The 15,443-nt window shown below is 51.2% G+C and overlaps 3 protein-coding genes across 26 annotated transcripts in view; 1 reads left to right on the forward strand and 2 right to left on the reverse strand.

The window, feature by feature from the left end:
• The window catches only part of PARP12 (poly(ADP-ribose) polymerase family member 12), a 39,851-nt gene extending 34,346 nt beyond the window's left edge, over positions 1–5,505 (forward strand). The window contains exons 9-12 of the mRNA XM_050782245.1: positions 517–592; positions 1,838–1,968; positions 2,891–3,042; positions 4,366–5,505. Coding sequence (XP_050638202.1) covers positions 517–592; positions 1,838–1,968; positions 2,891–3,042; positions 4,366–4,691 — 685 coding nt within the window. The 3' untranslated portion in view covers positions 4,692–5,505. The remainder of the gene's footprint in view (positions 1–516; positions 593–1,837; positions 1,969–2,890; positions 3,043–4,365) is intronic.
• NDUFB2 (NADH:ubiquinone oxidoreductase subunit B2) overlaps positions 1–15,443 on the reverse strand; it is a 1,166,996-nt gene that overhangs the window by 678,226 nt on the left and 473,327 nt on the right. The window contains exon 1 of one of the 23 annotated variants that reach the window (XM_050782348.1): positions 11,265–11,270. The exons of 20 other annotated variants lie outside the window; for them this stretch is intronic. The gene's annotated coding sequence lies outside the window, so the exon portion shown is untranslated. Of the gene's footprint in view, positions 1–4,492; positions 4,498–9,982; positions 9,989–11,264; positions 11,271–15,443 lie in introns of those variants that run through there. 2 more of the 23 variants (XM_050782298.1, XM_050782334.1) reach the window with 2 other exon arrangements.
• TBXAS1 (thromboxane A synthase 1) overlaps positions 5,515–15,443 on the reverse strand; it is a 195,609-nt gene continuing 185,680 nt past the window's right edge. The window contains exons 11-13 of one of the 2 annotated variants that reach the window (XM_050782249.1): positions 12,931–13,068; positions 11,313–11,475; positions 5,515–6,415 (exon numbers count right to left, since the gene is read on the reverse strand). In XM_050782249.1, the coding sequence (XP_050638206.1) occupies positions 6,341–6,415; positions 11,313–11,475; positions 12,931–13,068 (376 nt within the window). In that variant the 3' untranslated portion in view covers positions 5,515–6,340. Of the gene's footprint in view, positions 6,416–8,898; positions 9,168–11,312; positions 11,476–12,930; positions 13,069–15,443 lie in introns of those variants that run through there. The other variant, XM_050782248.1, reaches the window with a different exon arrangement.

Raw genomic sequence — 15,443 nt, forward strand, 5'->3', positions numbered from 1 at the left:
GATACAGACCACAATGGCCTCTTACTAACTTCAGTCAAATTTCTATTGCCACATGAGTTTTAATGTCACTTAGGTTTTTTAAAAAATGTTTTATTTCATTTTTTCTCCTGGTTTTCCTGAGCTGTATAAAAACAGTTTTTAAATGTCAATTATACCTCATTGAGGCCTTAAAAAAATGTCTTTAGAGCTCTTAGAATTTCAGAATTGTGGATAAAGGTTTATGGCCCTGTGTGTACTGTTTTAACCACATACTCCATCCCTTTTGTCCCTTTTGTGTGGTAGTTGGGACACAGGCGAGAAATAGATCTCTCAGGACTGTTTGGCTACATAGGCAAAGATAAAAGTGCTCTCATGTTGTGAGTATTATGTTAACATTCTTCCTTGCCTTCTACCTGCTCTTAAAATATGATACGCTGAGACTGAAGACTGGTGATATTGGCTAGCAGAGACCACCTAAGGTAGATTTGCTTTGTGTAAGAATAAAATGTCTACGTGTTTTTGTTTACATTTTTGTAGCAATACCAAGTTTCCAGGCCCGAAGAGCATCCCAGACTATTGGGACTCCTCTGCCCTGCCAGACCCAGGCTTTCAGGTAGGGGACACGTGTGCCTGGGGTTGAACAGGAACGTGTTCTGTAGAGGTTGGTATGTGTGAACAGACTGTGCTATTCCTCAACACTGAAGAAGCTGTAAGGCTGGGGCTAATTGGGGCAGGAGGGCAGTGACAGATGTGGGCTTTTTGTTTTTGTTTTTTTTTTGCAGAGGGTTTTGTTTTTTCACTGCCCAGGAGATGGTTGTGGCTCTGAGGGGAGGGGTTGCCTTATGGAGGGAGGAGGATGAGCTGTGAAATTTGCTAGAAAGGGCAGAAATAAGGAGCTTTTGGGCTGGGCTTAACCAATAAATACCAATTTTACTAAGCGAGAGAAGGAAAAGAAGCCTGGGGAGGACCTGAGTCTGACGGACATTTGGAGGGGGGTTACTGTCAGGAGGGAAGACATTCACGACTAGCAGACAGGAGAATGGACAGTGAGTTCGGCAGCTTGTTGAGGGGCTCTGACCAGTGGGAGCTGTGCTGAGTGCAGGAGAGTACGCAGACTCACATCTGATGGTGCCCGTCTGCGTGAGGCACCTGGGCTGACGTCTGCCGGCTGGCTGGCCGCGGAGCACTGTGCAACTCAGCTTTACAACATGATGGTCTCTGTCCTGGGAGGACTTACTGAGCTTGTACAAGGCACATACAGATGCCAACGGTGCAGGCAAGAAGTGCTGAGAACCTGAAGGGGTTCAACACTTTTGTCTAGACAACAACTCTGTGGTCCTTGGACCATGTAATCCAACCTGTGTCTTTGGCCTGTGTGGGACAAAAAATAGAAGAGCAGGGACATCCAGGGGATACCCAGGATGGTGGCTTAAGCATTACATGTCTGTCCTTTAGATTGGTTTCACAGTGATAAGGAGCAAAGTGACTACAATTGCAAACATAGTAAATCCTCAACGTCATCAGTAGGTTCTTGGAAACTGACTCAAAGTGAAACAACATACTGTCTGATGAAACCAATTTCCCATATGCTAACTGACGTAAGAGTTAAGTTCCTATGGCATGCAGTTTGTTGTTTTACTTAAAATTGCAGTTTCCAAGAACCTATCAACGAAGTTTCTTGAGGACTGATTGTCTCCTGTGCCTGGAGAGACCATGTCATCAGGGAGGTGGGAGTGTGGTTGCTGCTGTCTGGGCATTTGTGCTTCTGCAGTTCTAATGTTTACAAGAAGCCTTGGGAAGGGACTGATTTTATTCTGCACGTTGACGATAATGCATTAAAAACATTTACCTCTTGCAGAAGATCACCCTTAGTTCTTCCTCGGAAGAGTATCAGAAGGTCTGGAACCTCTTTAACCGCACGCTGCCTTTCTACTTTGTTCAGAAGATTGAGCGAGTACAGAACCTGGCCCTCTGGGAAGTCTACCAGTGGTGCGTTGGGGCTCGCTGTTGGTGGGCTGGTGGCTTTGTCCCTTCACACTGCTGGCTGATTGCCACATGTGGCCCGGGTTTCCAGGAAAAGCAGAGCGACAGGGCTGCCGTGTGCTGGGAGCTGTGTGTCTGCTGTCCGTCATCCGCTCCCCCAGGGCAGTGTGGTAGCACATCCCACTGTAGAGGTGAGGGCACCGAGGCTCCCCAGAGCGTACCACCTGATCCTGTTCATGAGCACTGGCAAAGCCAGCACTCTCACTTCTCCATTCTGCCTTCCCAGAGACCAGTGGGATGGGTCAGTACAGCCCACCACACCCTTAGCCCCAGGAACACAAGGCTGTGGCTGGAGAGCAGGGGTCTTAGGTTCATGCATGAGGACTGGCTTGTCCTTGGACACCCACTCACTTGTCTATGTGGGGAGGAATCCTACAACAGGTCACCATGGCAGGCTGGGTCTTGCTGACCTGTCCCCACATGGGGTTGGGGCAGTGTCATCTGTACTCTGTGCACAATGATGAAGTCTGGGAACAGAGAGGAGAAGGATGGGCACCCACTGACCGGGGCCTCAAAACTCTCCTACAGCATCTCAGGGCTCAGCTCCATCCAGGAGCAAGGTGGGGATGGGGTTGGGGAAAATGGTACCCATTTTCCAAGGGCTGCTCTGCTTTTGGAGTCCAGGGAGCCGCTGCAGTCTGGAGCTGTGGAGGGAGGGTTTTCACCCAGCTCCCGCGATCCCCCTTCTTTCCCACACCCTGGCTTGTGGCTGGAGCCTCACAGGCCTGGTCTTGGTAGCCTGTGACCTGCATCTCCTGGTCTCAGGACACTTTTGGAATTTTGGAAAAATGTGTTGTTTTGTATCAGGCCGGCTGTATTTGGTGGCCGGCACACTCTTCCCGCAGCACACGTTCTTCTGTGATCCTAGGCAAAAAGGACAGATGCAGAAGCAGAATGGAGGGAAGGCCGTGGACGAGCGGCAGCTGTTCCATGGCACCAGCGCCATTTTCGTGGATGCCATTTGCCAGCAGAACTTTGACTGGCGGGTCTGTGGTGTTCATGGCACTTCCTATGGCAAGGGTAAGTCATGATTGGTCTCCACCAGCAGAACCCGTGTTGCTTCGCCCCTGCATAGGAACAGACTGCGAGAGGGCATGAGGGGACCAGCCTGAGCCAATAAGCAGGTTCAAACTCTGTGTGTGGTCGTACCTGGGCATGGCTACCAGCCACCTCCTTGCTCTTGCTTCTCTGGGCATGACCAGGAGCTTGACCCCAGACGTGGGCAGGGTGGCCTGCCTAGGCTGGTGTGTTGCTTCCCTGTGGAGCAGAGGCCCTGGAAGATGGTGACAGAGATGGGAGAGGAGAGGGGATACCTTCCCAGCCCTGATCAAGTCCCTGACTGTGCCTTTACTATTGATTTCCTTAGAATAGAAACCAGAAACCCTCAGAGATACTCACGTAAACATGTATTCTAGCTATCCTGTGAGTTATCTGAGTGTTTTCTTGTCTTCTTAGTTATTTTTAAACTTGCCAAAGAAAGTTTTAAAATGTTATTTCTTTGGAAATAATTCCAAATTCAAGAAAATTGGAATAATAGTAGTAAAGAAAAACTCTTTGGGTACATTTTACCTGGATTCATTGGTTTTAACATGTTGCCACTTCTCTCTTTCTCTCTCCCTCTCTGTCTTTCTGAACCATTTTCAGGTAGGTGGCGTATATTGTCTCCTTTCACCCTTTAACACATCCCAAGAACAGGACATTATCTTCTGTAACCACATTATGCTTACCAAGTCGAGAACATTTTCTGCCCAGCAGTCCATGTTCCAGGTCCATCAGTCAGTTCCCATCTGAGGTAGCAATGGCGTGGGGTCAAGATGGACAGCAGCCAGTGGTAGACTTGTGAATTCAAATGTATAGGTGACAGCTTCCAACTCAGGTTTCCATTTGACAAGGCTCATAATTCTATTCATTGGGCTGCCGGAGTCTTCAGACTGCTTCCACATATGGGATCTCATTCGTTTTCCATGACAACCCTGTGAGGTTGGGCTGAACAGCCCCATTTTATGCCTGAGGAATCTGAGGTTTTAGGGATTAAGTAGTGACGTGTCTAGAGGCCTTTAGGTTTTGTGGGGCAGATCTGGAACTTGAAAGGAGTTTGTGCTCTCAGTTTAGTAACTCCTCAGATGCTGCCACTCAGAAGGGTGTTGGTGTCACTGATGCGTGTGACTTCATGAGGGAGAGTGGAGACATGGCACAGAGGGAGGGAGGGAGGGAGATGCAGGGCGGAAGAGTAGAGGCCCCTGGTTTTGCACATCACCAGGACGCTGTCCGGAGTGGGCTGACCCTTCCTGGCTGCGGGCCCCTCCACCAGGCACCCAGCTGAACCCTTGTGTGTCATTTCAGGGAGCTACTTTGCCCGAGATGCTGCGTATTCCCACCACTACAGCAAAACCGACACGCAGACCCACACAATGTTCCTGGCCCGGGTGCTGGTGGGCGAGTTCGTCAGGGGCAATGCCTCCTTTGTCCGCCCCCCAGCCAAGGAGGGCCGGAGCAACGCCTTCTATGATAGCTGCGTGAACAGCGTGTCTGACCCATCCATCTTTGTGATCTTTGAGAAACACCAGGTCTACCCAGAGTATCTCATCCAGTACACCACCTCCTCCAAGCCCTCGGTCACGCCCTCCATCCTGCTGGCCTTGGGCTCCCTGTTCAGCAGCCGACAGTGAGTGCACCGGAGTGTTCCAGGCCTTTCGCCTGCTCTGCCTTGAAATGGCAATTTGGGCCTTTCCTTTTCTTTTTAAACAGAAAACTTTTAATGAACTATTCATTTAATGTTGACCTCTCAATGAAGTTATATTATTAATCTATTGCTAATAATGATTTTTACTTTTAAGTCACTTTTGGGCTCACTAGTGGACTAACCAGAAGTGATTGTAGTTGAGTCCAGTTTTTGCTTTTTAATAATGTGTTGAAGTTTTAGTTTTTACTCTTTGTTGACTTTGCTGCTTATTGGCACCAGGGACAGAGTTTCTAGATACAATTTTATGGATTGGTTTTAATTTTTATGAGTTTGTCTCTGCAGTGATTCGGTTTTTCGGAGTCTCATGGCATCATAGTTTTACCAGAATGACACAGTAGCCACTGGTGGAGGACAGCCCAGGGGTGGCATAGTCACTTCCGCCTGTTGCTCTGACACCAACCCAGGCAGCTCTGCTGTGGCTTCTCCTGGGCTCTGGCATTAGTTGGTCTGTGTCACATTGTCAGAACAGGTGGCTGCTATGTGGTGCCATCGAGTCCCTGCTGGTTCCCCTTGTCCTGGTAGGGTTACCCATTGCCGAAGGAAGCACATCCACTTGGCAGGTGACCTGGAGGAGTAGCTTCCCCGAGGACCCCCAGGCTTGGCCTGTGAGTGCCCAAACCCACATTTCCTAAGCACACTGGACACCCTCTGAATGCGGGTTTTAATAAACATCCCCGTGAGATTGAATACCTGTGCCACACATGTCACAAAAGAGTATGGAAATAAAAGAAAATTTATCCAAAGTGGATGAAGACTGAAGCTCATTTGTCTGCGTCTATTGATTGAGCACCTGCTGGGTGCCAGGCGTTTTTCTGAGAGTCAGGGATTGCCTTTGTTCATTTGGGCTGCTGTAACAAAACACCATCGACTGAGCGGCTCATAAACAGCAGACGTTTATTTCCCAGGTTTGGAGTCTGGAAAGTCCAACCTCCTGTTTCCTCATAGATTCAGTCTTCTCACTGTAACCCCACACGGTGTAAGGGCCTCTTTTATAAGGCACTGAATCTCATTCATGAGGGCTCCGCCCTGGTGGTCTCATCACCTCTACTTTAAATACCATCACCTCAGGGGTAAGGATTTCAACATTGGAATTTTGGGGGTCATAACATTCAGACCGTATCGGGGCTGTGACAGAGCTGATGTCACGGCTTGGTGAGCTATGTGTGGGTTTATTATGAAGACAATGAAGCTGAAGGTTCAGGGCCCCTCACTTGCTGGAGCCCCTCCCCAGGCCCTAGGAGGGGCCCTAGCAATATGCTCACGTGGTCATAGGTTTTGGTAAAATTTGCAAACATTACGTATTTTTTTTCTTTCCTCCAATTCGTAGGTAAGTTTCAGGCCCCATAAGACCCAGGTTCACCATTGAGCAATGTGCTGTGCATGTGGAGAGTGTGTTGTGTGTGTCCCCGACATGTGGCAGTTTACAGGAGCCTCCCTTCTGGGCATTGGCTGGTTCTGGTCCTGTTGGCAGAGGGGCTGGCAGCCCTCCCTGCTCGGTCCTCACTACTACCTGCTTTTTGCCCAGCCTCCACCTTCCCGAGGACATGTGTCTGCTGGCAGCTTGCTGCTTGGGCTTCAGTTGGCTTGTCTGTATTTCTCAGGTCCAAGGTGAGTATGAACCATTTTTCCATCTTTGGAGTGATCTGAAACCTTAACACAGGCAAGTACAGTCAAGCTGGAGGAGATCCAAGGTAAGTGACCAGAGAAACAGCAAGAACGCAGCTTCACCCAGCAGCTGGGTCAGCCACATGGTTATCCGTGGTATGATTTTCAGAACCCCTCCAAATTTCCCTCGCAGCCTGACTGATCCTGCCATTTCACTCACTGCTTTTTCATTAAGTCATTGGTCCTGCTATGGTGTAGTTGGGCAGGGGGCAAAGAGGTGTCAGAGAAAACCATTAAATCACGTCTGTTGCTCACATGTAAGTGAACTGATCCTATGCTTCTGAATCATCTGGGAGCTGGGGAGATTCGGGGAGCAGAACTGGTTCATTGAGGGTGTAGATGGGGAGAGCGGCCAGAGGGATCTGGTGGGAGGTGCTCAAATGCTCTGGAAAAGTCCACTGAGCTGTGAAGACTGCGGCAGCCATGACTGGGTGACCTGGGAGAAAGCAGGTTAGGAAGAGCAACTCCTTGGACCAGCAATGCTAGGGAGGGTGGGAGCCATGTGGCCAGATTGCCTGATGACGGGGAGGGAGCTGTTCCTGCTGGTGCAGAAAGGGCGGACGTTGTGATGGGAAGGGGTCGAAATGATTGTGACTCTCAAGATGTTTGGTGCCAAGAGGTGGCAGGGTCTGGAACATGGGTGTATGTGTGTGGGATTGGCCAGAATCTTTGTGAGGACCCAGTTGGGAATCTAGCAAGAGGGTTTTTTGGAGGACCAGGCGGCACAGTTCCCTGCCCTGTGATAGCTGGTATTGGATGTGAACAGTGGGATTTAAGCAGAGGTGAGGTTGGTGGGTTCACACAGTAGAAGGACTGGAGTCCAGTGACCCCAGCACATGAGGAGGCCTCTACCACTGTGTCTGAAGGTGATGACCACCTGAACGGGGAAGGTGAGGGAAGCTGGATGGAGCTGACGGCCCGGGGAGTGGGGCCAGAGGTCCCAAGGGAGGGCTCAGGTTGTGGGGCTGTGTTCCAGGCAGGGAGCTGAGTGCGCCATTGGGCCTGTCTGCAGGCTGAGGTTCTATGGTGGTGGTGGCCATGGGGAGGTCAGGGATTGTGGGACAGGCAGGGAGGCCGATGGTTTTCTTCAGTGAGTCTGAGTCCCAGGCTGGGCATTGCAGAGGGGCCAGGTAATGGAGAAGGGCAGGTGGTGGCAACAAGGGTGTGGGGAGGGAGGGCCACAGGACAGCCCTGCACCTTGAGGCAGCAGTCACTCACAGGCCTGGCCCAGTGCTGGGCAGCTGGGGTGTCCTCTTCCTGCCCAGAGGGCCAGAGAATGAGAGAAAGGGCCCCCCCATGGGGTACTTTGAGGGACGCACTGGGTGCTCTGGGCTGAAGGGGATGGGGGACCATCAAACATTGGAGGCGGCAGTCCCCAGCAGTGAATATGTGGAAACCCGTTCTGCCAACACTCACAAAATGGCCTGAAGTTTCTAAAGGTGGGTCATCAGCATCTGGGTGCCACATAAGGGGCTTCCAGATTTCTGCAAGATCGTTCTCTATACAACATCCAGCCCCTTAAAGCTGCTCAGGTGTCAACTAGAGGAGGAAGAGGTCTTTGATTGGGGCCAGCCTCCTTATTTTACAGAAGAGGCCCCTGAGGCACGGAGGTGATGCTGCTCTTCACCAGCAGCCACGAGTGCACAGCTGCTGGTGGCTGACCTTGAGACTGACCTTGCAAGTGCTTGGTTGAATGTGAACTGCTTAGCAGCACAATAATTACTTTTACAAAAAATCACCTCTGTGTTTTGATTCTTTGATCAAAATTAATATGGTGTTTTTTTGTTTCTTTTTGAGATGGAGTCTTGCTCTGTCATCCAGGCTGGCATGCAGTGGCGCGATCTCGGCTCACTGCAACCTCCACCTCCCTGGTTCAAGCAATTCCCCTGCCTCAGCCTACCAAGTAGCTGGGATTACAGGCACGCGCCACCACGCCTGGCTAATTTTTTTGTATTTTTAATAGATACAGGGTTTCACCATGTTGGCCAGACTGGTCTCGAATGCCTGACCTCAGGCAATCCACCCGCCTCGGCCTCCCAAAGTGCTGGGATTACAGGCGTGAGCCACTGCGCCCGGCCAATACAGTGTTCTTTAAAAGAAAAAGTATGTCATTTTTCAGACTCTCTCCTTTTTCTGTCGATTAAAACTTGACTAGAAAGTTGGTACTACCCTACCTAGAAAAATCAAAGCATTATAAAGCTTTGGAACCACTGTTGAGGTTGAACTACTGATAAATGTCATTCTCTACAACTCCACAATGCACGAGAAGCCGAAAGAGCCATGAGCTGGTGCCATCAGGACAGGCTTACCTGGGTATCCTCGTGTGCCCTGCACCATGGATTCCTTTCATCACAAGCCTGGGACTTCCTTTGAAACCCCACATTCTCAGTTGTTTTGTCAAAACTACATTTTCGCTTATTTATCAGCAGTCCTTCATTTAGGGAGTTAGAGCACTGGTTCAAACCCCATTGGCAATGTCAAAACTAAGTGCAACAAACGTTTATTAAGCATTTAGGAAATGTTGTATAAAGAACCTCTTATCCTTGCATGCCAGGCACTCTTTCAATCCCTTCAGTGACATTTTCCCAAAATTCTGAATATCCACACTCAGGGTTTTCTTTGAATTTGGGGGTGCCCTCCCTCCACCCGGCGGCCTTCTGTGTCAGCGGGATACAATCTTGATATAGACACCGTTTTTTGGACCTAGGGCAGATTTGGATTCTAGCTGCAGCGGTACCTAAAGTAGAGAAAATTAAAATATTTGTCAAAGAGGTAGTAGCGTCTCACTGTACAAATGAAGACTTGGAGGTTCAAGAAGGCCAAGTCCCTTGTCCAAGGTCATAGGAGAGGAAAGCAGAGAGCAAAGGCCCAAACCTATCTTTCAGTGACTGCAGCCATCCCTGCCGACCCTCCCCATCTCACTCCCCAGCCCTGGCCAGTAACAGCAATGCCCTCTGGCTGAGGGGCTCTGGGGAGAGCAGCTTCATGCTGTTCCTGCTCATATGTGCTGTGGTCTGGCCTCACTGACATCCAGAAAGCTTTCCTATGTCCAAAAGGCAGAGCCAGTGGTGGACTTGGGGCTTTGAAGAAAAGCCAAAGAATTACTCAAGGAGTTGGGTTTCCTCTGGAGCTATGAGTAAAATGATGACCCAGTGGCTAATGTGACAGCAATGAGTCACCAGGGTCTTACTGCTTGGGGCTGTACGTGTCTCCTGTAGGAACCACAGCCCTCAAAGGCATCTGAAAAAGCTGCAGGCCCTAGCACTTGTCAGCAGACAAGGAAGAATGGGGAGCCCTCGACTCATGGCTGGTTCTTAAGCTGGGGAGTGCCAGGCATAAGCAGTGTTTTGGGAGACTGGGCTGGCTGTTATATAGAGATCATGGGGAAGTGAGGCAAGCCCCACACACGTGGAAGCCCTGATGCAGTGGGGCTGCTCCTCCGTCTGCCCCTTGACCTCACTTGGTTTGGCTCTGCACTGTCGATCTGCCCCTCCCTCTCTCCAGCCTAGAGTGTGTGAATGCGCTCAATTTCAGTACCTCAGACTCTTGTGTCCCCCCACCCAAGCTCATTATTCTTCCAGGACCAGCAGCTGGTCCCATGTTCTCTGTCAGAGACACTGCCTGTTTCAATCTAGAATTGTCGCTGTCACTGTGTCCTTATGCCTTCCTGTGCCTGCGTGTCCAGGTCTGCAGCTGAACGGAGGGTTCCGGATGGCAGGACCAGCATGAGGATAGGTGCAGGGGACAGCAGTGGTTGGAATGGACAGGGAATAGCTAACGCTGTGCAGAGATGCAGTCGGATGTCAGGAAGGAGGGAGAGCTTGGGAGTCAGCAGGATCTGGGTGAGGACCCCCGTTTCTTGCATCTCTGGCTGCTTATCCATTTGCTCATTCATGTTGAATGAATGAGTCAGTCCCTGTCATGCACCTGACATTAAGCTAGATGCTGCAGAGTCCAACAGTGAATATGACAGGCTGGGTCCCTGCCATCACGAAGCCGGCAGTCCAACTGTGTGGCCTTAGGCAAGTTATTTAACCTCTCTGAGCTTTAGTTCCTCATCTAAAGAATGGGAATAGTCACTCCTACTCTGCGAGATTGCTGTGTGAAAGGGGATGATATAAGCTCCCTGACGTGTTGAGGAATTGGTCTGCTGGATCTGGAGTGTGTGATGTGCGGGGGAAATAATGCTGGAAAAGTGGGTAGGGCCCCATTTCAGGGGAGCCCAGCTCTCTGGGTGAGGACAGGGTCTGTGCACCAGTCTGGGACCTCAGAAATGAAGGCATATGTTGTTGGGAAGAGTCTGTGTCACCACTTGTGAGAGGGACCAGGCTGTGGCCATGGGGACATGTGAGTGTCTACACAAGAGGGGAAGGCAAAGCTGGGGGTACCCTTCAAGGAGGTGAAACCCCTCAGCTTCCCCTCCAAGCAGACCGCACCTTGCTCTGTCAGGAGGAGCCAGAGGAAGTGTCTCCAGCCTCTGTAGGACAAGCCATGCACCCCCCACCCCACAAAGGCAGGCACATGTCACAACTGCAAATGCCATTGTCTCTGTGCCCTTTGTGGAAGTGAGAAGAGCCACAGCGAGGCGAGGTCCAGCCCTGATGTGCAGAGAACAGTACTAATAATGATTAACATGTCCTCGGCTTATCTGAGTGCTGTGTGAACTCACTGAATCCTCACAGGACGTTAAGAGGTAGAGGGTGTTGTTATCATCTCCACTTTATGGATCAAGAAACTGAGGCCAAGAGAGGTTAAGAAGCTCGCCCAGGCTTACGGAGGCAGAGCCTGATGCTGCCCCCAGGCTGGCCCGCTCTCATGCAGAGAACTGGGGTGGCCCCCCCACCCCCGCCCCTGCCCCTGCCTCTGAGCAGTGGGGCCTCACCTGGGTCTCAGGGCAGGCTTGGAACTGGAACTTGTGCAGCACATGGAGCAGTGTCAGCTTGACCTCCAGCAGCCCTAGCCGCACCCCAAGGCAGCTTCGTGGGCCGGCCCCGAAGGGCAGGTACGTGAAGGGCCGGTGCTGCTGCTGAGCCTCAGCGGTGAACCTGCAGGTCCGTGTGGTTAGGGCTGGCTCAGAACACCCTCTCCCTCCCCTCTGCAGCCCTGTACTCCAGCTGAGCCACCCCTGCATCTGAGACAAGGATGTCCCCAAGGCTCTGGGAGCTTATGGCTGCTCATTCCTGAGCCTCAGTCACTCTCTGCTCCTGGCCTCCTGTCTTCCTGCACAGCCCCAGAGGCAGAGCTGAATCCGCAGAATCACCTGGAATGTCCACAGCGCCCTCCCCGCCTCTCCTTAGGAATTCGATGTGTGGCTAATAAGCCCACAGACTCACCGCCACCCACAATCAGAGTCTAAACATGGCATCCCTGAACCCCAGGGCTTGGCGATCCTAGTCCTCACCTGGGCCCAGGGCACCACCTCCCCTCCCACAGGATGACCCAGCCACCACCAGCTTACTTCCTTGGCAGGGTACCAGGCACCTCAGCACCTCCCGGGCCCACCCTGGGGGGCGTGTCCTACTGACTTGCCCTGCAGGTCTCTTGAACCACACTGGCAGCACCTCTCCTGCCCATGCTGCACTGGACACTTGAACCATTGGGAGCTGCAGTACCTGGAGAGCTGGAGGCCCTTCCTCAGAACTGCTGAATCTCCTACCAAGTAGTGCATTTGCCTGCAGCGTGCAGCCCATGACAGTAAAGCTAGGTGGCACTCTTCTGGAACAGCGAGCTCACCTTTTACTACCCTGGACTTTATTGTGAGGCTGTAAGCCCTGTGGCTGCAGCGTGTTCAGGAGCTGATGTCTGTGGAATATTATTTGTGTAGATCCCATTGCTCACGCTTTCCCAGTGACTGGGTTGTAAACTTGGGCTGAATTCAGTTGGAGCCACGAAAGGTGAAAACACAACTGGTGCCGGGCCAGCCTTTCCCTTGCCAGACCACGCACACAGAGGGGGTATTGACTGGTTCTGATGAGGACCAGGGTGTGGCTGCCTGCTCAGATGTTTCCAATCACAGAGTCCAGAAATGAGAGGAGACAATGAACCAAAGCCAGGTGGTGGAAGGAGGGGACCCAGGTCAACCAGCAGATCCCATGAATTTAGATTCATGGAGACATTAGCTGAAGCTGTTGTTTTGGCATAGACGCCCGTTTTTAAAACAGGAAATGATGTTCTGTTACTTTCCAGTGCAGACCTGAAATACAATCCTGTATCCCATGTCCTGGCTTGAATGAATGGAAGACAATCATTTGAAATTGCCTTGTTTCTTGCATGCAGGGCTGCTGAAATGCTAAATGTCTGGATTCAGTTTGGACCTTGAAAAAATGGTATAATTACTTCCTTTGGAAATTATGCCTTGTAAACATCTATCTGAATTGCCATAAGTTTTGACTATTTGGGGACACTTTTGCTAAGTCTGTGCCTCCTGGCTGCTGCCTCCACTGGTAAATTTATACCCCACACACATGCCTTCAGAGCTTTTTAAAAGGCGCAGCACTCACCTTTCAGGGTCGAAGGTCTCTGGGCTTGGCCAGTGCTCAGGGTCATGGTGCAGGGCACCCACGGCCATCTCTAGCACAGCACCTGCGGGGATGCGCTGCCCCAGCACCTCGCAGTCCTGAGCCGCCTCGCGTGTGAACCTGAGGGAAACACCAGGTCGGGGAGTGGGTGCAGAGTAGAGATGAGCAGAGCTTGGGGCGGCCTGGGCAAGCAGAGTCTGAGTGTGAAGGGGATCAGAGGCAGGCAGCACGGTGTGTGGAATGAGGCTGGGGGACACAGGATCCCCTGCTCAGCCCCCTTCCCAGGGTGACCAAGCCCCCACCCCATTAACACTCACTGCCCAGGAGCCTGCAGCCCCGAGACTAGGCTCGCTTGGTCCTTGTTGAAAATGTACTCATCCATCTTTTCATGCATCCATTTGTCAAGCACTGAAGGGCCCCTCTTGTGCCCCATGTTGGGGTGCAAAGTGCTTTGGAAGGATTGCTTCCATAGTGGGGGCTTGGAGGGTCATTCCTGGGCCACAGCCTATCCTATCTTCCCATTCACAGCCAAGCCTCTTACCTCGCTCACCTTCTCACTTCCTCTCCTCCCATTTCACTGACTAACCCTGCTGCCTGGCATCTGTCCCCTCCTTCCCATGGATGGTACCCATGCCAAGATCCCCAAAGAACATTTGTGGGTACGTCTGATGAATACTCCTCAGTCTTCATCTGACTTGGTCTGTCTATGTAATTGACTGTCTTCCTCTTGTACATTTCCTTGTTTTGTTTTTCTAATTTTCATTTGGAAATAATTCTGAACTTACATAAAAGTTGAAGAATAGTACATAAGATACCCACTTATCCCTTACCCAGATTCACCTGCTGTTCATGCTGTGTCCATCTTCTTCTTTTTTTTTTTTTTGAGAGAGAGTCTCACTCTGTCACCCAGGCTGGAGTGCAGTGGCACGATCTCTGCTCACTGCAACCTCCGCCTTCCAGGTTCAAGCGATTCTCCTGCCTCAGCCTCCCGAGTAGCTGGGACTACAGGTGTGTGTCACCAGGCCTGGATAATTTTTGTATTTTTAGTAGAGATGGGGGGCAGTTTCACCATGTTGGTCAGGCTGGTCTTAAACTCCTGAGCTCAAGTGATCCACCCGCCTCGGCCTCCCAAAGTGCTGGGATTATAGGCATGAGCCACCGTGCCCTGCCTGTGTCCATCGTCCATCATCTTTACCATTATGTGTGTGTGTGTGTGTGTGTGTGTGTGTGTGTGTGTGTGTGTTTCTCTCAGACATTATTTGTGTGGGTTTCCTCCTCCATCGCTGGCGTTCCTTCTCCCTCTCATTGGCAGGCTCTTCTGCATCCACCAGCCTCTTAAATCCTGGTGCTTCCCAGGGATTTCATCTGCACTCCCAGATTCAACTTCTATTATCTCCTAAGCCTCCTACCCCAGCCCCAGCCTGAACCCCAGGTTTCTATTTCTACCCACAGACCCAGCCTCTCTCCTGGGTGATCCACAGAATCCTCAAAGTCGACCTGAGCAGCAGCAGATCGTCAGAATCTTCTCCTCCTCCTGTTTCCCACACAGGCTTAAGCAAGCCAGAAACTGGAAGCCATCCTTGACTCGTCCCTCCCCATCTGCAGATTCATCACTGGTCTTTCTTATGTTGCCAAGTCTCCAGTTTTACTGCCATCTCCTTAGTTTAGATTCTTGTCTCTCCTTGACCTCTTTCCAATACAGTCTTCTCATGACAACCAGAGCTATGTCTCTGACATGCAGTTTTGTCTGCTGCTTCCCAAGGATGGGCTACCTAGGACAGGCATCTGGAGCTGGGGCAAGACCCAGGTGCTTGAGGCTGTGTGGCCCCAGAGCTGAGGCTAGAGTCACAGCTGGTGAAACCTGTAGCTCAAAGTCAAGGGCAATCAATGGATGAAGTGAGGCCATGAATTGGAGAAGGCAGCAGATCAGAAGCCAGGAAGCCAGGCAGTGACTTGTGATGCACAGTGAGAGGTAGTTTAGGACCTGGGTTTGGGATTAAGGCCATGAGCTGGTCAGGGGTGTTGGAGGCTGCGGGTGTTGATGCAGTCTCCAGGTTTACCTGGTCAAGCTGCATTCAAAGCTGAGCCTTGGGCTAGTGTTCAGGGCTCCTGATGCTGTGAGATCACACCCCAGTCTGACTGCTGGAGCCACTGTAGCTTCTGAAACATCTGAACCACCTTCCAGTCCCCAAGTCGGGTCTCCTCCTTGAGGCCGGCCAGTGAGAGCTGTTCCTGGTTCCTGGGAGAGTTCTAGCTTCCTTACTTCACCAGTTTCTTAAAACCAACACCCGTGACTCAAGAAAACACCAGTGAATCTGTCTTCCTTGCAACTTGAAAACCCGGCACAGCTCTCTTAAGCTTGTACCTTGTTGATTATGGCCCAGCAGGTGACCCTGGGAAATGAGTCTACTTGGAGCTACAAACTCAACTCTTGGCCTGAGCATTGAGACCACCTGTGTCAGTGACTTCCTCTCTGCTCCAGAAAATTCTTGCTA

The sequence above is a fragment of the Macaca thibetana genome, chromosome 3 (assembly GCF_024542745.1).
Source record: "Macaca thibetana thibetana isolate TM-01 chromosome 3, ASM2454274v1, whole genome shotgun sequence".
NCBI classification, from domain to species: domain Eukaryota; kingdom Metazoa; phylum Chordata; class Mammalia; order Primates; family Cercopithecidae; genus Macaca; species Macaca thibetana.